This window comes from Anolis carolinensis, chromosome 3, assembly GCF_035594765.1.
Source record: "Anolis carolinensis isolate JA03-04 chromosome 3, rAnoCar3.1.pri, whole genome shotgun sequence".
Classification (NCBI taxonomy): domain Eukaryota; kingdom Metazoa; phylum Chordata; class Lepidosauria; order Squamata; family Dactyloidae; genus Anolis; species Anolis carolinensis.
The window spans coordinates 5,594,553-5,622,441 of record NC_085843.1 but is presented as its reverse complement, the minus strand read 5'-3'; the positions used below and the strand labels follow the sequence as shown (position 1 = coordinate 5,622,441).

At 40.8% G+C, this 27,889-nt stretch overlaps 1 protein-coding gene across 2 annotated transcripts; it reads right to left on the bottom strand.

Moving 5' to 3' along the window:
• Positions 1 to 442: 442 nt before the first annotated feature.
• Positions 443 to 25,946, bottom strand: LOC100557978 (sialidase-3). 2 transcript variants are annotated; one of them, XM_062974435.1, is made up of 5 exons: positions 25,792 to 25,946; positions 25,459 to 25,494; positions 14,303 to 14,386; positions 12,824 to 13,054; positions 443 to 3,524 (listed from the first exon to the last, which is right to left on the bottom strand). In XM_062974435.1, exons 4-5 carry the CDS (start codon positions 13,028 to 13,030, stop codon positions 2,547 to 2,549), a joined length of 1,185 nt encoding a protein of 394 aa, XP_062830505.1. In that variant the 5' UTR covers positions 13,031 to 13,054; positions 14,303 to 14,386; positions 25,459 to 25,494; positions 25,792 to 25,946; the 3' UTR covers positions 443 to 2,546. The 2 variants fall into 2 exon arrangements, with proteins under 2 accessions (XP_062830505.1, XP_062830504.1); XM_062974434.1 differs by lacking the exon at positions 25,792 to 25,946 and having other exon boundaries at positions 25,459 to 25,737.
• Positions 25,947 to 27,889: the final 1,943 nt, after the last annotated feature.

Sequence of the window (27,889 nt, the reverse complement as noted above, 5' to 3'; positions counted from 1 at the left end):
TTCAAAATGTATACATCTCATAATTCAGATTAAAAAAAATCATACTCTTTATAGTTTGCAATGGTAAAGAAGTGTCATAAAATTACAGAGAAACCTTGAATGAGGTTTGCAATGTGTACTTCAATATCACTATTATGTAACAAATTTTGAAAAATGTTCTGTTCCTGGTTTGAAAGTGTTATTTCCAGTTTAATTATGCATAACTAATGGGACTTGAACATCCACATATTAAATGTATGTATGGGGGGGGGGGGGTCCTGGGTCGTGTCATTTTGCAAGGTCTTTAGCCTTCTTTCCTTTTTGTCTTTTTCTACCTGCTTTGATTGGACTGTTTTAAAAATATTTTATTGAAAAATATATTTTTAAAAGCAATGCACGTGGCTGTGTGTGTAAGAGAGAGATGTAATAATAATAATAATAATAATAATAATAATAATAATAATAATAATAATAATATACTTTATTTATATTCCGCTCTATCTCCCCAAGGAGATTCAGAGCGGATTACAGGTACATATATGGCAAACATTCAATGCCGTTATACAATCAATAACAAAGACAGACAGTACATAAACAGAAGCCAGGCTTTCCTCTTTTCATCTTAGCATCCGGCTGAGCTCGACTTGGCCATGGAGACGTGCTGTTGTTTCATTTCCCACGCCGAGGAGCCTTTCGTCCATGAACGCCTTTTCTTGTCAGATTTTGCCGGCATGTTTTCAGGACACCTTTTACCTCCCCGCCAAAGTGGTACCTATTTATCTACTTACATTGTTGTTTTCGAACTGCTAGGTGAGCAGAAGTTGAGCTGATGGCGGGAGCTCACCCCGACCCAGGCTTGAACTGCCAATCTTCCGTTCGGCAGGATCTTCTATAGCCTGGCAGTTTAACCCACTGTGCTAGCCCGGCCCACATAGTGTGAGAAATGGGAAGAATGTGTGTAAAGGAAAGTGTGTAAATGTGGTTGCTTTGGCAGATTGATAACTGGACAGAGTCAATATATTTGTAGTGGTTGTGAAGAAAAGGGAATTCCAGAAGAAGTTGGTTAAAAGTATAACAGATTGCATAAATGATAGAATGGGCTGGTCTCATCCAATTTGATCTCCACTGGCATAGCCCATAGTCGAGCCGCTGGACCAAAAAATGTTCCCTGTTTTTGTAATGCCTTTGCTTTATCACTGGTCACTTGGTTGATAAGTAATAAAGAGGAAAATAGGCATTCCCCATCTTTGAAAAAACATGAATGCAAAAACATAGGTGCTTCTGTGTCCAGTTCTGGGCACCACAAAGCAAGCATGATATAGACCAGTGGAAGAGAAGGGCAACCAAAATAATAAAAAGTCTGGAAACTTTGAATCCCTATGAAGCGCAGCTTAGTGCACTGGATTTGAAGCACCAACTATACTGCTACAGGGCATTGAACATGTTTTAATTGTTTTTAAATTGTTGTTGTTGTATGCTTTTTTTTTTGGATGTATTTATTGCTGTGTTTGGATTTGTTTTTACTGTTGTATTTTTATATTGTTTGAGCATGGTCCCTTTGTAAGCTGCTCTGAGTCCCCTTGCGGGGATGGGGCGGGATATAAGAATAAAGTATTATTTTATTATGTCACAGCAAACAAGATAGACATGCTGGATTTCGTATCACAAAATCACAAGTCGAACACTTCCCAAGTGTCTAGGACTGTGTGATGTATTTTCGGATGATGCGCACAGATCCCAGTAGGGTGGCCTTTTGCAGTTGGCAGATCATAATTTTGTCAATGTCTATTGTTTCCAAATGCCGGATGAGATCTTTTGGCACGGCACCCAATGTGCCAATCACCACCGGGACCACCTGTACTGGTTTCTGCCAGAATCTTTGAAGTTCAAGTATTATTATTATTCTTATTCTTATTCTTATTATTATTTATTTGTTTAGGTCGGAGATGAGATGAATGAGGGGGGACATGAAAGCCTCGTTTAAGTCTTTGAGAGGTTGTCATATTGAGAAGGGAGCAAGGCTTGTTTTCTGGTGCTCCAGAAACTAAGATACAATGCAGAAATGGATTCAAATTGCAGGAAAAGAGATCCCAAACAAACATTAGGAAACAATTCATGATGGTAATTGTTCATCAGTGGTTTGTGCTGATAGGGATCTCTTTCTCTGAAGGTTTTTAAGCAAAGGCTGGGTGGCCATCTGCTAAGGGAGTGCTTCAATTGTGTGTACTTGACACAATGGGACTGGACTGGATGGTCCTTGGGGTCTTTGAAATATCTTTGTGTTCAATTTGGGGGCACCTGCACTCTACCCTTGGAAGACGATCATACTTGGCCACAAGTGACCCCTATGGTGATGGTGATGATGATAATGATGATGATGATGATGATAATGATGATGATGATGATAATGATGATGATGGTGATGGTGATGATGATGGTGATGGTGATGATGATGGTGATGATAATGATGATGGTGATGGTGATGATGATGATAATGATGATGGTGATGGTGATGATGATAATGATGATGATGATAATGATGACTTGCAACTCTGAGGAGACTCAGCTCAGAATCGCCCTTCCCTCAAAAGCTCAGCATCAGTGAAGAGCTTGAAGGCAATTTCTTCATAAGAATTAGCTGCTCCACACTCAAACAAGCAACCAAAGAGCAGAGACTTCCTCTCCTTGCACACGGCCAGGTCCGAATAGCCGCTGGGCCCTTTGTTCAGCACCCAAGGGCCTTTCCAGGAGCCCTTCTCCATGGGGGACATGTTCAAGTAGATGCCCAGGTCCAGGCGATGGCGCTTGTTTGTGGGGTGGGAGAAGATCAGCCATTGCTTTGTGTTCTCATAGGAAGCTGAGGAGGGATGGACGCCTAGCTCTGCCATGGGCGAAAAGCTCATGACGCTGCCCTGGCATCCATTGGGAGGTTCACACAACTCCTCAGAGAAAAAGGATTCATCAAAGAACTCTCCATGATCTGCACTGAAGGCCTCTGCCCGGTACCTGTCGGGACTCCGGGCATTACAGTACAACACGGGGCGATTATCCTGGCCGGTCAGTTCAGCAACCTGGCATTCCGATGTCCGCACGGCCCTGAGGAGCCGGCCCTGGGACCAGTTCCTCCCACCATCATCACTGTAGAACATGAAAGAATGGGGTTTTGTCCAGACGGTGAGCGGATGCCCAAAGCAACGCCGGTGGATATAATAAGCGTATGCCGGGACCACCAATCGGCCCGAGCTCAACTGGAGGCCATGGCCCGGCCCAACGGCGAAAGTGGCCCATCTCCTCAGGTTATCCGTAATGGCCTTTTCGGTCAGGTCCGTGGTCTGGCTCCATGTCCGGCCTCCATCTCGGCTCGAGACGTAACACAGCCTGGCGGCGTTTTTCCCTCTTCTGAGCTGCTGCTGCTCCGTCACTTCGGTCTGGACACAGATAAAGAAGAGGAACACGGTCCGGCTGCTCCTCTCGTACAGTGGGCAAGGGTTCATAGTGCGGTGGCCTGGCAATGTGGCCGTCATCAGAGATTCCTGCGGACCCCACTAGAACAAAAAGAGGGTTGCACAGTTAACCACTAGCATCGTCTTTTTGTAGACACATACAGTGTTTCCCCGAAAATAATACAGTGTCTTATATAATTTTTTGCTCCCAAAGATGCGCTAGGTCTTATTTTCAGGGGATGTCTTATTTTTCCATAAAGAAGAATTCACATTTATTGTTGAACAAAAAAATGTACATTTATTATATACTGTACAGTAGTTGTCATCACAAACCAGCATAACCAAACAAACTGTGAATCTTATCAAGAATTTCTTGTTACTACCATTATTTCTACGTACAACAATCTATGGTACGTACATTTACCGATCCTGCATGCTCTGGTGTTCAGTTTGGCGGGCATGCTTCCAAACAAAAACTTTGCTAGGTCTTACATTCAGGGGAGGCCTTATATTTAGCAATTCAACAAAACCTTTACTAGGTCTTATTTCCTGGGGCTGTCTTATTTTCGGGGAAACAGGGTATCTATTCTGTATGACATTTATCAGAATGCATATTCAGTGGTTAAGCAGTTAGAGATCTTGATTTGAAGAGCAAACACACCAATGCCTTGCAGAAAGGAAACTAAACTTTATTGTAGGTTCTCACTTCTAAAATAGGAAAATTACTCAAAGGCCTAATCCAAGCTAGCTATGTCACGGAAGGTTGAGAAAGTGGTTGTTGTGTGTTTTCCGGACTGTATGGTCATGTTCCAGAAGTATTGTCTCTTGACGTTTCGCCCACATCTATGTCAGGGTGAAATGCTTCTGGAACATGGCTATATAGCCCGGGAAATTCACAGCAACCCAAAAATAGCACATCTTGTTTGCTCATAAACATCCTGTATTAATTTACCATACAGACGCATTTCTTATTGAAGTTTAGGGTGTAGCTTCTCTGTGTTGAGTACACAGGGTATCATTCTTAATAGTCCATAGTCTTGTACTCACTGAAGGCTATAAGCATACATGCATCTACCTCCACTGAGGTCTAAAGCGAACTTATTCCATTGAAGTCTGAGCAGCAACATGCATCCACCTCCACTGAGGTCTGATGCAAATCTTATTCCATTGAAATCCAAACTGAGGTTGCCTCACAACCTCACAACCTCTGAGGATGCCTGCCATAGATGTGAGCAAAGTTTAGGATCTAGCTTTTCTGTGTTGAGTACACAGGATATCATTCTTAATAGTCCATAGTCTTGTACTCACTGAAGTCTATAAACATACATGCATCCACCTCCACTGAGGTCTAAAGCGAACTTATTCCACTGAAGTCTGAGCAGCAACATGCATCCACCTCCACTGAAGTCTGATGCAAATCTTATTCAATTGAAGTCCAAACTGATGTTGCCTACAACCTCACAACCTCTGAGGATGCCTGCCATAGATGTGGGCGAAACGTCAGGAGTGAATACTTCTGGAACATGGCCATACAGCCTGGAAAGCATACAACAACCCTGTGATCCTGGCCATGAAAGCCTTCGACAACAGATTGAGAACGTACTTCTGGAAATCAGATGAGGAGAAAAGAAATCCCTAAAAGTATGGAGAAAACAGGAAAGAGGGAGAATGACTCTTCAGGTCTATCAAACTATCAAACTGTATTGCTAGTGCCCACTATGAGGCGCTCTTCACTCTGCATTTCCAACAACATTAGCAATGCAAGTTATTTCCCAGGATTGCAACTGGGATGGAGAGAAGGAGAAGCAAGGGAGCAAAGTTTCCTGCAGCTGGACCTTAGAAAACATTGCTCACGAACAACAAGACAGTTATTGGCTTATGTACAAGGTATCTAGATGAATGGAGTTAAGTATTTATATGTTTTATATGTTTTTAAGCTTTGTACAATATTTTTACTAAGTAATTAATTGATCTAACTGTTTTGTATGATTCTATTGATTTGGTTTTTGGGCATTGAATTTTGCCAATTATTGTAAGCCGCCTTGAGTCCCCTTGAGTGAGAAAGGCGGGGTAAAAATGTTGTAAATAATAAATAAGATAGATCAGGGAATAGAAATATATCCTGTGCTAGATGGGGTTTCACTCCCCCTGAAGACATAGGTTTGCAGTTTTGGCAATATTCCTGGATCCATATTGAATCTGGAGGCTCATGTTTCTGCAGTATTTTTTCCAAACATTTAAATCTTGTGAATCAATTGTGCCTGATTCTTGAGATGCTCGGGCTGGCCATGGTGGTGCATATGTTAGTTACATCCTGTTTAGACTACTATAATATGTTGTGTTTGTGGCTGCCTTAGAGGAAACCAGATGGTCCAAAAATCTGCAACCGCATTGCTGAGTTTGGCTACAGGGACTGCTGTTGTGACTCAGCCACAGTATAGCCAGAGTGAGGATGAAGAAGGGGATTCTGGGTTTCAGATACAAGAGCCAGTTGAGCCAGAAGATGGGCTGCAGGAAGATGGCATGGGAATACAGGCTGATTCAGAGGCTCGAGAATTGCAGTTTGTGCAGAATGAACTGTTGACCCCAGAAGCTATAGATAACAGCCAGGATGACATTCCCATGGGAATTAATGAGCAAGAGAGGTTTCAAGTCCCGGTTCAGGTGCAAGATAACGAAGACCTTGAATTATCTAGGGCTGACCGTTTGTTATGGAGAGGATTTCAGGTCTGTAGGAGTGAGAGGCTGGCGGGAAAGAAAGAGGCCACTTTTGGGAAAAGAAATGCCTTTCTCGGGTGCTTTTGGGAAAAGAAATGCCTTTCTCGCCGCCCTGAGTCCCTTCGGGTGAGAAGGGCGAGATATAAATTTTGGAAATAAATAAATAAATAAATTTTAAAAGTGTGTGTTTGCAGATAGCTCGTCGTCAAAGCAAATCCTCGCTTATCTGTGTGGATGTTCTTGTTTCATGCTTAAGAGAAGTTTCCGGGATCTTTGCACCTTTGGGCCTTTGTTTTTGGGATCTACTGTCTACTGCCTTGACTTATGGTTTATTAGATGCTATGGTTTATGGACTAATGTATTTTTATGGCTTATGAACTAATTGGACTCTTATTGACTCTTTTACTGCAACTTTGAAAAACCTTTCAACTGCCTGCTTTGATTTATATATTTGCTTTTGCTCAATAAAACTTCAAAAGACTTCTGTGTCTGACTGAGTGTCTATAGCAAGGTGAACTATTCTGAGGTGCGACAACCGCATAACCCCCTTGTTGCAACATCTCTGCTGGCTGCCAGTTTGTTTCCAGGCACAATTCAAACTGCTATGTAGTTATGATCCACAAAGCCCTATATGGCTAAGGTCCAAGCTGATTGGCTGACCGCATCTCCCTGAATAAATTGGTCCAAACTCTAAGCTTATCTAAAGAGGCTCTTCTCTCAGTCCCACCTCCATTCAGGCACATCCGGTGGAACGTGAGAGAAGACCTTCTTGGTGAGTGTTCCTGGGCTCTGGAACTTGCTTCCCAGGGAAAGCAGAATAGAGACCTCCTTCTTGCGGCATTTTCGTGCCTTGGGTTAGTTAACAATAATATAACCAGACATAGCTGGTGGCTTCCATGCCATTGGAGTGGTGAATCCAATCTGTAAAGGCATTCCTCAAGGTGCTGAATCGTTCCATCTAATCAGCCTCAGCACCTTAGAAACTGAGACTTAACCACTGAGTCAAATCACCATCCCAATGAAATAGTATCCAGCAGTCACCTTGGCTAACCATAACACAACCATTAAGACAGGGAACCTTTGATCCACCATTGGTTGCTGGACTCCACCTCCCAGGGCCAGTAATCAAGGATGATAGGAACTAGCAACATTCATTTTCTATCACTGAACTACAAAACATGGATTTACTTGTTTTCCTCTTCCAATTTTTTCCCTTTTCAACTGTATGGTAACAGCTTTCCATTCTATTACAACTGCTCAACTGTATGGCATTCCTTCAAACTGGAAATTGCTTTGTGGTTTAAACAATAAATTAGTGAAATTGTATTATCCCATAGGAACACTTTTATGGAAAGAACTTGGCCAGACAAATATGACATGGGAACTATGATCCATGTATTCAGAATGCACCATTGTCATTCCTTTCCCAGTAATCCAAAGACTAAGTAATGAGGGAATATGTCACCATTAAAAGGAATTTGTACTGTATTTTAAGGAGACAAATTCCATAAGTATTTAAAAAAATTCCCTTTAATCTATCATGACTCTTATTCAGCTTTATTGTGTGACCATGGACTTTAATTGTTGAAGGTTGTAGAAATAAATAAATAGAAGCTTTACCACAGTTTCTGAATCAAGATAAACTTTACAGTATAATAAAGTGTCAATCAGGCTTGTGTAACAAGTAACAGTATTTTTAAGGTAGAGGTAAAGGTTTACCCTGACGTTAAGTCCAGTCGTGTCCGACTCTGTGGGTTGGTGCTTGTAATGAAGTACGAATTTTTGGTTTGCAGATGTTATGTTTAATTGTGTGTTTGTGTTTTAAAAGGGTAAGTATTAGAGTTACTGCATCTCAGCACTCAGAGGCTGGTTGCCATGGAGAAGTAGGTGGAGCCAACTGCCGTTTTGTTGAAGAAGTGCAGAGTTTAAAAAAGAAAGTCAGTCTGTGCTCTGATGAGGCACAGGGAAGATTGATCCTAGGTTGAGGGGATCAAGGGGACTGAATTGGTCATTTTGAGTCAGTTTAAAATAAGTTTGGTGACTTATTTACTGTAGTCTGTATCCTGGGAAGGAACAGAGAATCTGTGATCGTATATCACAGGGGTGACTGCAGTTTTAAAGTAGCAGAGAAAGAAGTGACACTTTAGAAAGTCTGACTCATCTCATTCTAGTATTGTAACCGTTAAATAAAATACCTCTAAGTGCAAAACAATATTGTAACCACTAAGCTCTGTACCTGAATAAACTTGTTCTTGTTTTTCCAGCATCGAAGCCTCTGTTGCATATATTATAAACCAAGTTACGCTACCATCTTAAGTGAATAAGAAGAAAAAGAAAAAAAAGTAAAAGGTCTCCTCCCTGAGTCTTTGGTGGTTGCTTCCTTACAATTGGTGGCAGTCGTAATTAGCTCTTTACAATTGGTGGAAGCAGTGGGATAAGAAGATTTCCCCCTGCCTGAAGGAGCCTTAGGCTTTATTAGTTCTTCACAGTGCTCGTCTCCATTTCTAAGCTGAAGAGCCGGCATTGTCCGTAGACATCTCCAAGGTCATGTGGCCAGCATGACTGCATGGAACATCGTTACCGTCCCGCCGGAGCGGTACCTATTGATCTACTCACATTATCTTTACTATCTTATCAGTATCTTTATGTCAGTTCAAAAGATCAAACAGGGCAACAATAGATATAGCAGTCTTTCTAAATTCACACAGAGAATATAGGGAATAAACAGTCCCTTTAAACAGTCTTTAAATATGTCTCATTTGCCTTATAAATAATCAGGCTTCGGAGAGTATGGCAGCCATTACCTCCCTGACCATTTTCAGTCAGCTGCTCTCCTTGGAGGTGCAAGTGGCAATTAAAACCATTTGTCTCAGCACCAAGCTAGAGACAGCAGCCAATCAGAATTCTGGCTCCTGGCTGGGTCAGCCAATTAGCTGTCGACACATGCCCTTTCCTAGACCAGCATTTCAAGATATTCTGTGGTTCAAGAAGAGACAGTTCTTTTGCAATAGATAGAATGAGGCGACTAGAATTGTTCTTGCTACTGGATGAAAACCAACTCTGAAATTTGGAAACTCCTGTGATGAAATGATATTCTTAATCATCGCAGGAAACCCCAGGATTCCAATGTGTTATGAAACTTTCTACCACTACTGTAACTTATCTGACTTCAATATCAATGTGTCAACCTCATCAACCTGATTCTAGTTAAGGTCAGAGAGATAAGAACATTTGGATGTGGAAATGAGTGTCATTAGCATATCTCAAATTGTATATAATATTTCTCAGACATTGCATCACTAGATACTAGACTTTATGAATCAGAAACAGGTTTTGTTACCAAATCAACATATTCGTTGGCTTGTCGCAAACTGCCTTTTTACATTTAATGTTTTAACTGTTTACTAATATTAAATCTATTACCAGTAGTAAACATGTCCTAAATGTTTGATTAATCTATTTAAATTTCTGTTTTTGTTGTTTTTGAATTGTTTAATAAGTACACCTGATGTTGTTCATTTTATTGTTTATGATTTGATCTGTTTGTTATGTTTTCACATGTATGGTTGACACTGAATTTTGCCATTATAATGTTGTAAACCTCTTTGAGTCCCCCCAGGGGTGAGAAAAGCGGTATATAAATGCAGTAAATAAATGAATGAATGAATGAATGAATAAATAAATAAATATAATTCACATATAGGCATTCCACAGCACTGAACTGTTGCAAAGGGTTTTCTCAAATGTCATCCTCTTACCATGTGCAAAGTGTTGTTTTTTTTTTAAATCACACATAAAATACATCAGGGCACACACAAAAATGGTTAAGTTGTCTCAGCCAAATCTTAGGTGATCTCTATTTATTTATTTACAGCATTTATATTCCGCCCTTCTTTCTCACCCCGAAGGGGACTCAGGGCAGATCACATTACACATATTAGGCAAACATTCAATGCCTTTTAACATAGAACAAAGACAAACAACAACATAGCTCCGAGCGGGCCTCGAACTTATGACCTCCTGGTCAGTGATTCATTGCAGTTAATTGCACTGGCTTGCTCTCCCGTCTGTGCCACAGCCCCGGGCTAAGTATTATGAGGCTTCTCTACTTCAAGATGCCTTACATACCGACATGAGAGTCAGCATTTGGGACTCATACCAAAGTTAGGTAACTTTCTTTTGTCTTGCTACACTTTTATCTGAGATGTTAACAATAAAAGTAAGGTTTTGTCTTTTTGAAAACTTACCAAGCAGGGCAACCTCTGTATTTTGTCTCACGTTTCCTACTATGTATTATTTTCATTATTTAGAGAATGTTTACCCTGTTCTTCAGCCACAAAGGTACCCAAAGCTTTTTACAAAATGTTAATTTTATTAGTGTGTTTGTTGTTATTAGTGTGAAATGTTAGATCAATTGTTGCTGTTTGGATTGTGTCTATGTGTTCTGGCAAGCTTTCCAGCAGCTCAGGAGTTAATTACATGCCAGCCCTGATTGATTGCCTGCAGGGCCAATGGGTCAAGACTTCAGTTTCTACTGTGGACAGAATCGTCATGAACTGTGGAATGTTGGGAGGTGCCTGCTTGCACTGATAACAGACTCGGCTTACTGATGCTTTGCCCTTGCCACGGAACACGAGTCCTGACAGTGATGGTGTTTAGTATTGTATATAGTCTGTAAATAAACGTATAGTACCTCTGGGATCAGCAGATAATTTACAACTGAGGTATCGTTTGTCAGTGCCACTTTGCCAATACTTAAGTGGTCTTACTGGTGGTGAGAAGAAGGTGAGACCTGTCTCATCAAATAAATCAGGCCAACAATTTTTTTTTACCCTGACAAATTTACCCTGAAGATTAAGATAAGATAAATACAGCGTTCCCTCACTACTTCGCGGTTCACTTTTCGCAGATTCGCTGTTTCGCCGTTTTTCAATGAAATCTAAAAGAAGATTAGAAATCATTAAAAAATTACAATTTACAGCCTAAGGAAGGGAGGAAGGAGAAGCTGAAGGGAGAGAAAAGGTGCCCAAGCGGCAACAAGTGGAGAAGGAGGCGATTTATCAACACACGATTGGTTGATAAAGACTTAAAATACTGTTTAACTACAAAAATAATGTATAAATATTAAAATAAATATAGTGTCCCTACTTCGCGGATTTTCACTTATTGTGGGTGGTCCGTAACCCCTGCAATAAGTGAGGGAACACTGTACCATAAACTCATTTTATAAAACCCAGCCATGTGCTGAATAAGTCCCTTTTTGTTAAACTAAAAAGCCTCCAATACTGTAATATGTGATTTGTAGTGAAGTAACTACACCAGCATGATGCATTAGATGAAACTTCAAAGGGCAGTCCCGTGTACAACACATTACAGTAGTCACACCAGAAGGTTTTGAAAGCCTAGATTAGTGTTTCAAGATATTCTGTGATTCAAGAACAGGTACATCTTGTACAACCAACAGAGTAAGATGACTAGAATTGTTCTTGGCCATTTTGTTGTAGTTAATTGACAAAGCAGAGCAGGACAAAAACTAATTCAAAGACTTGAACATTACTTTCATTATGAAATTGTATTCTTAATTTTCATGGGAAACCAATGACATCCTATATGTTATGGAATCTGGCTACGCTACACTCTGCTATAGGCACCAAATATTTCTACACTTTTCCACAGACAGGCCAGGAACCAGATTGTAATGTACGGTAACTTTTCCAAGCTCTGCTTCCATCCATCTTGGTTACTTACTGCAGATGTCAAACCTAGGTGTAATGAAGTACGAATTTTTAGTATACATATGTTATGTTTAATTGTGGGTTTGTGTTTTAAAAGGGTAACTATTACAGTTGCTGCATCTCAGCATTCAGAGGCTGGTTGCCATGGAGAAGTGGGCGGAGCCAACTGCCGTTTTGCTGAAGAAATGCAGAGTTTAAAAAAAGAGGGTCAGTCTGTGCTCTGATGAGGCACAGGGAAGATTGATCCTGGTTGAAGGGATCAAGGGAGACTCAATTGGTCATTTTGAGTCAGTTTAAAATAAGTTTGGTGACTTATTTGGCATAATCTGTATCCTGGTAGGTTACAGAGAGTCTGTGATAGCTTATCACAGGGTTGACTGTGGTATAAAAGTGGAAGAGGAATACGGTTTAACCACCTTAAGTAAAAGAAGTAATATTTTAGAGAGTTGATTCATCTTATTCTGAAATTGCAACTGTTAATAAGAAAGCCTCTACGTGAGAAACAATACTGTAACCACAAAGCTCTGTGCCTGAATAAACTTGTTCTTGTTTTCCCAACATCGAAGCCTCTGTCATATACAGTATATATATTCTGAACCAAGTACGTTACCATCTAGAGTGAATAAAAAGAAGGAAAAAGTAAAAGTAAAAGGTCTCCCTGAAGCGATTGGTGGTTGCATCTTCCCAAATTGGTGGCAGTCATAATAATTAGACCCTTCACAATTTGGTGGCAGTAATAATTAGATTCCCCCTAGCCTGAAGGAGCCTCACTCGTTAATTAAACATCTTGATAAATTGGTGGCAGCGGTGGGATAAAAAGATTTAGCCGTTCTTAGGTCTTCACACTAGGTATAAGGCCAACTTCTACACCAGCGTTCCGAAGACGTCATAACGAAACAATGCAAAAAAGAAGAATAGCACTCAGCCTCTTCCTTTCCCTGAGGTTACCTGGACGGACGTTCCTTGCTTTTGCCCTCGCCGCATCACCAGGAACCTGGCATCTTCGTCTCTGGGCGAGGAGCGTTCTTCCGCAAAGGCCAGGAAAGCGGATTCAGACGGCAGGTACAGCAACGCTGGGATGCGGTAGGTGAGTCCTCCTGGCGCTCCTTGGTGGAAAAGAACCACCTTCCCAAAACCGGCTGGTGCCTCTGCCATGTTTTCCGGGAGAAGAGAAATATTCTAGAAGGGCAACACGAAACACAAACAAGATCTCTGGATTCAGTATCAGACTAAATATCTAACCATCGCATCTGAATGAGAAGAGTTACTGAACAGGGTTGTTGTGTGTTTTCCGGGCTGTCTGGCCATGTTCCAGAAGCATTCTCTCCTGACGTTTCGCCCACATCTGTGGCAGGCATCCTCAGAGGTTGTGAGGTATATGGGAAAAAACTAAGCAAGGAAGGTTTATATATCTGTGGAAGATCCAGGGTGGGAGAAAGAACTCTTGTCTGTTGGAGGCAGAGCCGGCCCTAGGTAATTTTCAAGTGTAGGTGAACAGAATTTTGGTGCCCCCCCCAAACCAATCACTGAAAAATAAAAGCGTTGGATAAGCGAAAATGTTGGATAATAAGGAGAGATTAAGGAAAAGCCTATTAACCATTAAGATTTTACAAATTAAGCACTAAAACATCATGTTTTACAAGAAATCAACAGAAAAGGCAGTCTCAACTGCGCCCCCAAATGTTTTGCGCCCCAAGCGACCGCTTAATTCGCCTCATTGTTGGACCGGCTCTGGTTGGAGACAAGTGTGAATGTTGTAATCAATCACCTTAATTAGCATCAATGGACTTGTAAACTTCATGTCCTGACTTCTTCATGCCTGGAGGAATCCCGTGCTTGGAGGCAACAGCTGCCCCCAATTGATTCACGTCTGGAATTCCTCTGTTTTCAGAGTGCCGTTCTCCATTTACTGTTCTAATTTTAGTGGTTTTTTTAATACTAGTAGCCAGATTGTGTTCATTTTCATGGTTTCCTCCTTTGTGTTGAAATTGTCCACATGCTTGTGGAATTCAATGGCTTCTCTGTCTAGTCTGACATGATAGACAATGGATTGATTCATCTTTAAAAAACAGAACAATTGTTGGATGAACAGATCCGTCTTAAGAACAGAACAATTTGTGAGATATAATACACTTGGTTGGAGCAAAACGGAGAGTGACAAATTAAGAATTGGGCAGATGGGTCACCAACAAAAGAAAAACCCTTTTAAAAATTCACTTGTTCAAATTTATTATTTTTTATATAAATATGGACACTTTAGCTTTGTTTTTGGTTTTTGGTTTTTTTCTCTCTCTCTCCCATTTTGATCCTTTTTAAATCACAGTTTTCCTACTTTCTATACAATCAAATGTTCTCATTCTTTTGATGTTAATTTACTCTATCTTATAAGGTAAAACTTCAATAAAAATATATATTTAAAAAATTCACCTTGCAGGTATGACCAGGTTTGTCAGCTGCAGTGTCTTGTCATCTGCCTTAAGTTGTCCCTTTTCCCCTTGAGCTTGATCAACTCTGAAAAGAGAGGATTTTTGTGGTCAGTATGCATGAGAAGGAATAAATGCGTGCACGAATGATATATTCCACCTCAATCCTATATTTAATAAAGCTGCTATAAATCCAATATTGGTTTTCTACGTGTCTATTTGCATTCTCTGTGTGATTGAGAAACTCTGCCACACCAAAATGGATCGAAAAAACATTTTAGATTTCCCAATTTCCAGCAGACATGCCTGATGTCTCTCTTCATTCCAAAACATCTCCACCCTGCTCCTGTTCAGCCCTTGATAAATACAATACCGATGTGAAGAGGTGACAATACCCTATTTCCCTAAAAATGAGACCTAACCGGAAAATAAGCCCTAGCTTGATTTTTCAGGATGCTCCGGTTAAAATTAGCCATAAGGATGCATTTACCAGTAGTGCATCCACTGCAACACATGAGACATATCTATATATATATAAAAGGGTAATGAAATTTCGGCCTAGGACAAAACAACAAAACTACACATCCCAGAAACACTAAACTTGGCAGCACAACCCCTCATCCATGCCTCTACGTTCATACAACAAAAAGAAAAGAAAAATAAAGTCCTAATTAGAGGGAGAGGAAATAATTGTTTTTATCCAATTGCTGCCAGTTAGAAGGCTAAGCTCCGCCCACTTGGTCTCCTAGCAACCCACTCAGCCCAGAGGACAGGAAGAGTTAGGCCTCAGGCCTTTTCCACACTGCCTATAAAATACAGATTATCTGATTTTAACTGGATTATATGGCAGTGTAGATTCAAGGCCCTTCCACACAGCTATATAACCCATTTATAATGGACTTAATGTCAGGAGAAAACCTTTAGCCTTGACCTTAACTACCACCAATTCCTCAATTTCCCATACCACCGTCCTTCGCCACAGCAACGCATGGCCGGGCACAGCTAGTTGAATTATAAAACAATAATAATATATAATTACATATATAAAATAATATTATTAACATTACTTAATATTTAAAATAAATAATATAAATTATGATTAAATATTTTAAATACCCAAGTGGGTGAGATGTAAACAGATTAACTCGAGATCTATTGCTGAACAACCCATTGGAGCAATGACAGCGCATGAATAATGTGGGCACTTGATAATGAACAGACGTGGTTGTGTCTAGTATGGATCTCCCCAATTCAATATGTCGTGTTTGTAATGGATGTACTTAATGCATTCATGTGAAATCAAGACATATTTTCTGAATTTTGGTGCCTGCAATTTTTCATCCCTTTTGTGTGGATCATCATTATTAACTGTCATTTTTGTTACCACTCCTGTATTATACGTCTTCAATTAATGCTTGATTTAATGGTAGAGTTAAAGCCGTGGTTCTCAACCCGTGGGTCCCCAGGTGTTTTGGCCAACAACTCCCAGAAATCCCGGCCAGTTTACCAGCTGTTGAAGGCCAAAACATCTGGAGACCCACAGGTTGAGAACCACTGACTTAATGGGAAAAAGAAATGAATAAATGTAGATTGTTGTATGTGAAAAAATAAAGTACGCCCTAATGTATCTTTTGGAGCAAAAATTAATATAAGACCCGGTCTTATTTTCGGAGAAATAAAGTCGGAGCATCAACAGTTCGGGCACTTTTGGGCCGGGCTGTGGCGCAGCTGGTTAGTAGCCAGCTGCAATAAATCACTACTGACCGAGAGGTCATGAGTTCGAAGCCAGCCCGGGTCGGATTGAGCGCCCGACCATTAAAAATAGCCCAGCTTGCTGTTGACCTAAGCAACCCGAAAGATAGTTGCATCTATCAAGTAGGAAATTTAGGGTGGAATATAAATACTGGAAATAAATAAATAAATAAAAATTAGATTTTCCATGGGAACAGAGGCCTAAACCCCATCAAATTTTCATTCCAAGCAAACCTCCCCTTCCAGAGGACTCCTTGTGTTCAGAATTGAGTCTCCTTCCAAGTCGTCATTTTCCAAGCTATGTGTGACATTTTTCCTGATCCCAATGAGACTTCCAGTGCAACCAGTTTTCTTTGGCATCGCTCGTTGCAGACTGTAGCCGACATAATCAGGTGCATAACTACCTGTTGTTTTCTGTCTCATTCCTGAGTCATGGCATTCCAAAGGTGAATCTACCATGTGTTTTCCTAGGTGTGACTTGCCCAGGGTCTCATTGGGTTTATATGGCTGAGCAAGGGGGATTCAAACTTGTGATTTCTCCAGGGAAAACCATGGGAGATGAAATATTAATCCCCTTCAGCACTACACCCTGACATAGAATATTGTGTTGCCACCTGAATCTGAATTCTCTGGGTCCAGCATCAGAGCTATTCAAAACCTTGCTTCTTCTACTGATGACTCTGGATACCATTATAGCAGCTGTAGTTTGGGCAGAGAAGGCTAAAAACCTTGAAAAATGACAACTCCCAAGACTCTATAGCATTGAACCAGGACAGGTCAAGTGGTATCAAACTACATTAGTTCTACAGTGTATATGCACCCTAAGTTATACTCCTCAGTTATACGTTGGATTATGGTTGTATGTGTATGAAATGTAAATCAAGTGTTTCTGCTGTTTTGCAAGAGTGTGTGTTTCAGTAATGAAACAGTTAACAGCAGGCTAGTTTTGACTGACAGCCTGTTGTGCTATCACCTATCAGGCATAATTTCCGGCTTTGGGGGTCGGGAACTTCCTTTGGACTGAGGAATGTGTCTTCTTATCTCTGTGAGTTGAGCTGTGCTTGCCGAGCGAAGAGGCTATAGAAGAATGCCAGCTCAGAGCGATGCCTTTTGCTATGCTTTGTAAATATGTTTGTAGATATTGAATGAATGTTTGGACTTCAGACTACACATGTCTTAGAGTCTAACATTGAAGAGGAATTGGTGAGGCAGACGATTGCAACCAATTCATCAGGGTGCTGGTGTGCAGATGATTGATGGAGCTTGAAGAAACTCACACAGCACGCACCCTGACCTTCACGCTGACATTATAGACCCTGCTTGCTAAAAAAAAACCCTTCCAAATGGGATGCCTTGGCAATTCAAAGGTCCGGAAAGTATATAAAGGATTCATTCAGAGACAGCCTGAAGTTGGCATCATGGCAGTGTGGGTGGACTGAAGTTCCTGTCTATAAAATCAGCAGGTGGATCAGCAGGTTTAATATGTATTAAAATGTATGTAAATGCTGTAATCCAAGTCTGAATTCTGTGGGTGGACCTAGACAGTGTATTTATGTTTCAATAGGAACATCATGTCTCACTGAAGGGAAATAATTTGGCTACCAAGTGCCTTCAAGTCAACTTGACCTTATGTCAACCCTAGGAATGAGGCACCGTCCTCCAAGTATCCTCAACAGTCTTGAAGACTCATGGCAGCCATGCCTTCCATGATTGAGTCCATCAATTTGTTTAAGAGTTATATCCATACTGTCGCACCTCAATCCTGATTCACCTTGCTCTGACACACAAACTATACAGCAGGTTTAAGTCCGTGTATTAAAACTGGATAGAAAAAAAGTTCTTCAAAAAGCAAAAGTGAATTCTCAAAAGTCAGTTACAAAATATAATCTTGAAATACAAATCAGGAATTCACAAGGAATAAACAAGGTCCAAAGAAAGCATGGAAAAATCCAAGGAACATGGACACAGAGACTGCAAGATAATCCAAGACACGGCAGGAAAACAAGAACTTGTTTTTCCGGTGAAAGAAAGTTGCTTTGAGAACAGCTTTTCCCCAAACGTCTCCTTTTGACACTCTTTGCAAAACATGAAAGCATTCCTTTGTCCTTGTGGCTCTCCCCGCCTGTTTGCAATTCTAGTACTATGCCTACCCTCAATTCCAAGCGGTCAGCTCGATCTAAAGAGCCCATCTCATCAAGGTCAGCTTGCTCATTATTTTGCTGAGGCTCATTATCAGGCTGAGAACATTCCATCCTCCCGTCCTCCTTTTCCGATTCAGTGTCCACCTGGCTGGCTTCAGTAATTTCAGAGTCAACAACACCAACCCTATCTGTGGGAAACTGAACTTGCACTCTTTGTTCCTCATCTTCTAAAGTTACAGGCCTTTCGGGGAGATTCTGAACCTGAACTCCTGTTTCCTCATCAGAGTCAATCCTAGATCCCAGCTGAGTCACAACACATACTTTGTCATGATTTGCACAATCAAAGGTTTTTCTACGATCTGTAAAACACAGGTTGATTTTATTTTGAAAATATTTGGCACGCTTCACTATCTAACCCAGGGGTCCTCAAACTTTTTAAGTGGAGGGCCGATTCACAGTCCCTCAGACTATTGGGTGGCTGGACTATGATGAAATAGTCCAAACTTAGGATTGTTGTTGTTGTGGACCTTCAAGTCGTTTCAGACTTAGGTCAACCCTTAGTCTAAAGTTTAGGACAGAAGCCAGGTAGGTGACCTTGGAGGGCCACATCCAGCCCAGGGGCCTTAGTTTGGGGACCCCTGATCTAGACGATCTCATAAGACCATAGGTAAGCAAAGAGACCTCCAAAGACCATCTAGATGGTCTCATAAGATCATAGGTAAGGAAAGGGACCCTCAAAGGCCATCTAGATGATCTCATCAGGCCATCAGAAGACCATATATAAGGAAAGGGACCTGAAAGACCACCTAGATGGTTTCATAAGACCATAGGCAAGGAAAAGGGCCTCCAAAGGCCATCTAGACAATCTCATAAGACCATAGGTAAGGAAAGGGACCCTCAAAGACCATCTAGATGATCTCATCAGGCCATCAGAAGACCATATATAAGGAAAGGGACCTCAAAGGCCATCTAGACAATCTCATAAAATCATAGGTAAGGAAAGGGACCCTCAAAGGCCATCTGGATGGTCTCAGAGGACCATAGGTAAGGAAAGTGACCTCCAAAAGCCATCTAGATGGTCTCATAAGGCCGTAGCTAAGCAAAGAGACTTTCAAAGACCATCTAGACGATCTCATAAGACCATAAGTAAGCAATGAGACCTCCAAAGACCAGGTAGACTTAGGTCAGGGGCCAGGTCAGTGACCTTGGAGGGCCGCATCCGGCCCATGGGCCTTAATTTGGGGACCCCTGATCTAACCTATGTTTGCAATGTGATCCCTAGTGCAGCTTCCTTTCCCGAACCCAGCTTGGACATCTCGCATTTCTTGTTTCATTTATGATAAAAGACTTTGTTGTAGAATTTTGACTTTGATGAGAAATCAATGCAATTGTCTTTGCAGTTACTGCAATCTCTGGTGTCCTCTTTCTCGCAGACTCATAGCTATAGCTTCCTTGATGGAGTCTATCCATCTGGAATAGGATCTTCCTTTTTTCCCCCCTGCTGTCTTCTACCTTTCCTCATAGATTCACGGGTACACACAAGCCAAGGTGACAATCCACAGAGAGCATTGACATCTACAGACACCACTCTCAACTTCTAGAACAAATCAATCAGTGTTGCCTTTGAATAATCCTGCAAATCTCTTGGGAAGAAGATAGGTGGACAAATGTATTTTGGAAGAAGCAAAGACCACCAGCATTGACGCCATGAGCCTCCATCAACCATTTCTTCCGTGACAGCTTCAGGAAACCTGTTCATCGTTGGCAGAAATTTATCCAGTTGTCTGGTGATGATGTGGAAAAGTGAATAGTGGTAGCTAAAGAGCACATTCTTGTCAGGGTATTGTGAATTGTGTGAAATGTTAAAATCAATCTGGGTTGTTAGAAATGCCTTCTGTGTTAGTTTTTCGGCAAGGCATTTCAGTAGTTATGGAGTTAATGGGAACCTGCTATGATTGACGTATCACAGGACCAATGGGGTCAAGTTTGTTTGACCAGGACTTCCTTCTTGGTCTGTGGAATGCAGGGGAGTATCTTATCTGTTTGGTGTTCGGCTTGAGCATTCTCTGAAGATGGACTATGAATGCTATGCTCTGAAGCCGAGAAATGCAAACTGTAAATAGATATGTAAATAAAGTTAAACAACTGACCCTTCGCCTGCTGGAGTGTTTGTTTGACCAGTGCTGATTCTCCGCGTGGGAATACAGTCTGGAGAAGGAGGTGAGACCGGGATGATGAATTTTGGAATCCACTCTGCACCCCATCATCCCCTGACAATTCTAAGGATCATTTCTGAGTTTGATTCATTAAAATATTCCCATCCAACCCAAGTGACGAAGGTGGAGGCATTACTTTTCATTCAACCCTGGTAACTCTAGGATTCTATCAGGAAAGTGGGGAAAGTGTCTCCCCCTTTCTAGGACTGGAGCTGCAATTGGATACTGTCTGTATGTCAAAGCACAAGGGGGAAGATTGGTGCCTGCGGCAAAGAGAAGAGCCCCCTCCCCTTCTCTCTTTCAACACGTTTCACTGCAGAATGTGACAGAGCCAGCCGCAGAGGGTCTATCAAAGGATGCTCTATGCATTTGGAAGAAAGGCATCTATGTTCTAGGCATGGAAAGCAGCGTGGTTCTGCTTGAACAGCTCTGTAAACTTTGCAGCTTTCCAAATTGTAGGGCTGCAAAATTGCAAAACTGCAAAGCTGGCTAGAGAGAGGGTTGTAACAGCCTCAGGTATTCTGTTTTTGATATATTATTTTGTAAATTACAAACAGGTAGATTGATTTTTTTATTGGCAAGTCAAAGTCTCTTAACAAGGCTGAAGGGGGTTCTGTCGCACCTCAGGTTAGCTTCACCTTGCTAAAGACACCAGGCTGCACACAGAATGTAGTCTTTTGTAGTTTATTAGGAAATAAGGAAAAGATAGTTCATAAAAGGTAAAAGTTCAGTTCCAAAAGATAGTTACAAAAACAAGGCTGTAAGAACAAATCCGTGGAAACACTAGCTATGCCCAGCCACGTGTTGCTGTGGCAAAGTATGGTAGTATGGAAATAAAGTATTGAGGAATTGGTGGTAGTTAAGGTAAAGGGTAAAAGTGTGGAGTCCAGATAATCCAGTTAAAGCAGATAATATAAGATTATAAATGAGTTATATTGTTATATATAAGCTTGCTCCCTCTTTGTTTCATGCCAACTGTTTCTTTGGGTTATTTCTTACAGCCTTGTTTTGTAACTATCTTTTGGAACTGAACTTTTGCCTTTTAAGAGCTATCTTTTCTTTTTACTTCCAATAAACTACAAAAGATAATATCCTGTGTGCTGCCTGGTGCATTTAGCAAGGTGAAGCTAGCCTGAGGTGCGACAATGTGTTCCTTAAAAACAATAAATGCATAGAAACACTAAAAACAATCCTTATGCTATACACTACAGCCTCTTCCATAGCAACTGGTGTTAATACAACTAGAAATGGAAGACAATAATTGAAGTAAGAAGAAGAACTTAAAGAGAAGGGAATTTTCATCAAATATCATAGAATCACAGAGTTGGAAGACACCCCAAAAGCCATCCAGTCCAAGATCTACAAATGGAGATTAGGGGAAAAAAACAACAACAACAGTTGTTGTGTGTTTTCCAGGCTGTATGGTCATGTTCCAGAAGCATTCTCTCCTGATGTTTCGTCCACATCTATGGCAGGCATCCGAGTCAGAGGTTGCCTCACAACCTCACAACCTCTGCGAATGCCTGCCATAGATGTGGGCGAAACGTCAGGAGAGAATATTTCTGGAATATTGCCATACAGCTTGGAAGACTCACAGCAACCCCAAAATAACACATCTTGTTTGCTCATAAACATCCTGTATTAATTCACCATACAGGCACATTTCTTAGTTACAGATAGGATGTAGCTTTTATGTGTTTTGTACTCACTGAAGTCTATAAGCATAAATGCATCCACCTCCACTGAGGTCTAAAGTGAACGTATTCCATTGAAGTCTGAACAGCAACATGCATCCACCTCCAGTGAAGTCTAAAGCGAACTTATTCCATTGAAGTCCAAACAGCAACATGCATCCACCTCCACTGAGGTCTAAAGGGAACTTATTCCATTGAAGTCTGAACAGCAACATGCATCCACCTCCACTGAGATCTAAAGGGAACTTATTCCATTGAAGTCTGAACAGCAACATGCATCTACTTCCACTGAGGTCTAAAGGGAATTTATTCCATTGAAGTCTGAACAGCAACATGCATCCACCTCCACTGAGGTCTAAAGGGAACTTATTCCATTGAAGTGTGAACAGCAACATGCATCTACTTCCACTGAGGTCTAAAGCAAACTTATTCCATTGACGTCTGAACAGCAACATGCATCTACTTCCACTGAGATCTAAAGGGAACTTATTCCATTGAAGTGTGAACAGCAACATGCATCTACTTCCACTGAGGTCTAAAGCGAACTTATTCCATTGAAGTCTGAACAGCAACATGCATCTACTTCCACTGAGGTCTAAAGCGAACTTATTCCATTGAAGTCTGAACAGCAACATGCATCTACTTCCACTGAGGTCTAAAGCAAACTTATTCCATTGAAGTGTGAACAGCAACATGCATCTACTTCCACTGAGGTCTAAAGCAAACTTATTCCATTGACGTCTGAACAGCAACATGCATCTACTTCCACTGAGCTCTAAAGGGAACTTATTCCATTGAAGTCCAAACAGCAACATGCATCCACCTCCAGTGAAGTCTAAAGCGAACTTATTCCATTGCAGTCCGAACAGCAACATGCATCCACCTCCACTGAGGTCTAAAGCAAACGTATTCCATTGAAGTCCAAACACAACATGGATCCACCTCCAGTGAGGTCTAAAGCAAACTTATTCAATTGAAGTCCAAACAGCAACATGCATCCACCTCCAGTGAGGTCTAAAGAAAACTTATTCCATTGAAGTCTGAACAGCAACATGCATCTACCTCCAGTGAGGTCTAAAGAAAACTTAATTCCATTGAAGTCCGAACAGCAAAATGCATCCACCTTAACTGAGGTCTAAAGCGAACGTATTCCATTGAAGTCCGAACAGCAGCATGCATCCACCTCCACTGAGGTGCAAATCGTATTCAACTGAAGTCCAAACTGAGGTTGCCTCACAACCTCCCAACCTTTGAGGATGCCTGCCATAGATGTGGGTGAAAAGTCAGGAGATAATACTTCTGGAACATGGCCATATAGCCCAAAAAACACACAATAACCCTGTGATTCCAGCCATGAAAGCCTTCGGCAACACAAAAACAACAACTGTGGTTTTGTTGGTGAGAAATGTTTTGAGAGAAAGTTCCAAAAGGACTGAGAAAACAACTGAACCAAATGGTTATGAATGGGAGCCCAATGCTACAACTGGGAACAGAGACATTGCTTGAAATATGCCTGCCATAGATGTGGGCAAAACATCAGGAGAGAATGCTTCTGGAACACGGCCATACAGCCTGGAAAACACACAACAACCCAGTAATAATACTACCGTAGCAGCTAAAGCAGTAAAAAAAATTCAGAGGGTATCTCACTCTAATTTCTCCCCAGACTCAATGCATTCAAAAATTAGGAAAAATCAAGGGAATTGTCTACTTTCTATGGGCTAGTAGAAGATCCAGTTTCTATACATCACATGTATAAAATCTGGGAAAAAATAGGAAAAATCAGAGGAGTTTGTCTCTTTTTTTATGGGCTGGTAGAAGATCCAGATTCTATACATCACATGTATAAAATCTGGAAAAAAATAGGAAAAATCAGAGGAGTTTGTCTCTTTTTTTATGGGCTGGTAGAAGATCCAGATTCTATACATCACATGTATAAAATCTGGAAAAAATAGGAAAAATCAGAGGAGTTTGTCTCTTTTTTATGGGCTGGTAGAAGATCCAGATTCTATACATCACATGTATAAAATCTGGAAAAAAATAGGAAAAATCAGAGGAGTTTGTCTCTTTTTTTATGGGCTGGTAGAAGATCCAGATTCTATACATCACATGTATAAAATCTGGAAAAAAATAGGAAAAATCAGAGGAGTTTGTCTCTTTTTTTATGGGCTGGTAGAAGATCCAGATTCTATACATCACATGTATAAAATCTGGAAAAAATAGGAAAAATCAGAGGAGTTTGTCTCTTTTTTATGGGCTGGTAGAAGATCCAGATTCTATACATCACATGTATAAAATCTGGAAAAAAATAGGAAAAATCAGAGGAGTTTGTCTCTTTTTTTATGGGCTGGTAGAAGATCCAGATTCTATACATCACATGTATAAAATCTGGAAAAAATAGGAAAAATCAGAGGAGTTTGTCTCTTTTTTTATGGCCTGGTAGAAGATCCAGATTCTATACATCACATGTATAAAATCTGGAAAAAAATTAGGAAAAATCAGAGGAGTTTGTCTCTTTTTTATGGGCTGGTAGAAGATCCAGATTCTATACATCACATGTATAAAATCTGGAAAAAAAAATAGGAAAAATCAGAGGAGTTTGTCTCTTTTTTTATGGGCTGGTAGAAGATCCAGATTCTATACATCACATGTATAAAATCTGGAAAAAATAGGAAAAATCAGAGGAGTTTGTCTCTTTTTTTATGGGCTGGTAGAAGATCCAGATTCTATACATCACATGTATAAAATCTGGAAAAAATAGGAAAAATCAGAGGAGTTTGTCTCTTTTTTTTTATGGGCTGGTAGAAGATCCAGATTCTATACATCACATGTATAAAATCTGGGAAAAAATAGGAAAAATCAGAGGAGTTTGTCTCTTTTTTATGGGCTGATAGAAGATCCAGATTCTATACATCACGTGTATGAAATCTGGGGAAAAATAGGAAAAATCAGAGGAGTTTGTCTCCTTTTTATGGGATGGTAGAAGATTCAGATTCTATACATCACATGTATAAAATCTGGGGGGGAAAATAGGAAAAATCAAAGGGATTTTATGGGCTGGTAGAAGATCCAGATTCTATACATCACATATATAGAATATGGAAAAAAAGGATAAGATGGTGAGAAGAAAAGACATTATTTTTCCTCCTGTTTCCAATGGAGATCAAGTGTCTTACCTGCAAGGCACAATCTTAGGAACTATATATTAGGAGAGAAGAAAAATCAATTTCTAGAGTCCCTTTAATAAAAGAGTATATGGGTTAAAGGGGAAATCCCTTTAATTAAGGATAAGGGGAAAATCCTATCAATCTTCCCGTTGGGATAAAATAAAGTCTTGCTTCCGAAATCATCGCTTACCTTGCATCAAATTCTTCGGATAGGAGGATCGGGTGCCTGTAAAGAAAAAGGAGGGATTGCAGGATCAATAAAGAGGATGGAAGTGTATTAGGATTTCCCTTTTTTGCAAGGCTTAGACAGAGGCAGGGAATAAATAAAAGGGTTTTTTCGCAAGCCGGTTTTCCCTGCCCGGCACCTCCTCTGCAGCAATTTCCAAGCGTCTTTGGCTGCTGCAAGATTGGGCAGGTGGCAAAAGAGGCGGCTTCTTCTCGTACAGGAGAACCCACAAACACAATGCCACAAGCCACTCCTGCATCTCCTCCATCCCAAAGCCCCACCCAGCTGGCAACTCACCTGTAGAGCCTGTGATTGACAGCTGTCACCTGCAGGGAGCAGGGGGAAGATCCCAAACACACCTTGTAGACGCCTGTTGCATTTGGAAACAGAGCAAGAAGAGGAGACAGGCATGGGCCAACTTCGGCCCTCCCTCCAGGTGTTTTGGACTCCAACTCCCACCATTCCTAACAGCCGGTAGGCTGTTAGGAATGGTGGGAGTTGGAGTCCAAAACACCTGGAGGGAGGGCCGAAGTTGGCCCATGCCTGCCTAGAGTCAAGTCTCAATTTAAATTAGCCATGGCTGCTCTCTTGTGGACAATTAGAAAACAACATCTTTCCAATCAAGGATGATGTCCTTAAGGTCTCCAGATCTCATCATAGAAGGTCAGCCCTGGATGGGAAATAGCCAAGTGCTGTAGGTGATATTTGAAAGGTATCTATAGACGTCTTCCTCGTCTACAGAAATGCTACCAAATTCGTGGGGTCTCCATAAGTCAAAAGTCAACTTATGGGCTGGGCTGTGGCACAGTTGGCTAGTAACCAGCTGCAATAAATCACCAGTGACCAAGAGGTCGTGAGTTCGAAGCCTGGGTTGGGTTAAGCCCCCAACCATTAAATAGCCCAGCTTGCTGTTGACCTAAGTTGCATCTGTCAATTAGGAAATTTAGGTACGCTTTATGCGGGAGGCTAATTTAACTAATTTACACCACCATAAAACTGCCAGCAGCACTTGGAAAGGAATGAGGAAGTACAGCACTCGGTGTTACTCGATGATGAAGCAACAGCTCCCCCTGTGGCCAGAATCGAGCATGCCCTCATGAAGCTGGAAATGTTAAAATTGCCTGTGTGTGTGTCTATACCAGTGATGGCCAACCTATGACATGCGTGTCAGCACTGACACACCTAGCCATTTTTGCAGACACGCTGCCGCCTGCAGATTGATTGGATGACTATGTCTTTTGTGGCCAAATTTGGTGTGATTTGGTCCAGTGGTTTTGTTGTTTACTCTATGGGAATTAGGCACATTACATACATATACATACATATATATATATATATATATACATACATATATATATATATATATATTCTATTATTATTCTATTATTATTGTGGTATATTATTACTATAATATTATTATTATATTATTCATTATTCATGACTACATTGAAACTAGGATAGAGAGAAATCAGCGTGGAAACTGCAAGAGGTGCCATAGATCGTTGTACTTCGAAATAAGGGTAGTAAATAGTTTTTGATTTATTGAATACAGTTATATATTACAATTATATATTTGTGTTACAGTAGAGTCTTACTTATCCAACATAAACGGGCCGGCAGAACGTTGGATAAGCGAATATGTTGGATAATAAGGAGGGATTAAGGAAAAGCCTATTACACATCAAATTAGGTTATGATTTTACAAATTAAGCACCAAAACATCGTGTTATACAACAAATTTGACAGAAAAAAAGTAGTTCAATACGCAGTAATACTATGCAGTAATTACTGTATTTATGAATTTAGCACCAAAATATCAGGATGTATTGAAAACATTGACTACAAAAATGCGTTGGATAATCCAGAACGTTGGATAAGCGAGTGTTGGATAAGTGAGACTCTACTGTATTTAAATTAGACATATTGCGAAATTATGGTTTTTTCCTCAAAGTGACACACCACCCAAGTCATGCTAGGTTTTTTGGTGAATTTTGGCACACCAAGCGCAAAAGCTTGCCCATCATTGACCTAAGCAGCCCGAAAGACAGTTGCATCTGTCAATTAGGAAATTTAGGTATGCTTTATGCGGGAGGCTAATTTAACTAATTTACGATACCATAAAACTGCCAGCAGCACGTGGAAAGGAATGAGGAAGTACAGCACTCGGTGTCACTTGTGGATGGTGAAGCAACAGCTTCCCCTGTGGCCAGAATCGAGCATACCCTCATGAAGCTGGAAATGTTAAAATTGCCTCTGTGTGTGTCTATACTGTATGTTGTTTGTCTGATGGCACTGAATGTTTGCCACATATATGTGCATTGTGATCCGCCCTGAGTCCCCTTCGGGGTGAGAAGGAAAGGCAGAATATAAATACTGTAAATAAATAAATAAATAC

Excerpts from the sequence above, each read along its gene's own strand:
- LOC100557978 (XM_062974435.1), bottom strand. The coding sequence starts at position 13,030 with ATGGCAGAGGCACCAGCCGGTTTTGGGAAGGTGGTTCTTTTCCACCAA. Across the intron at positions 3,525-12,823 it reads AGCAAGGAACGTCCGTCCAG|TGGGGTCCGCAGGAATCTCT; the intron begins GTAACCTCAGGG and ends TTTTTGTTCTAG.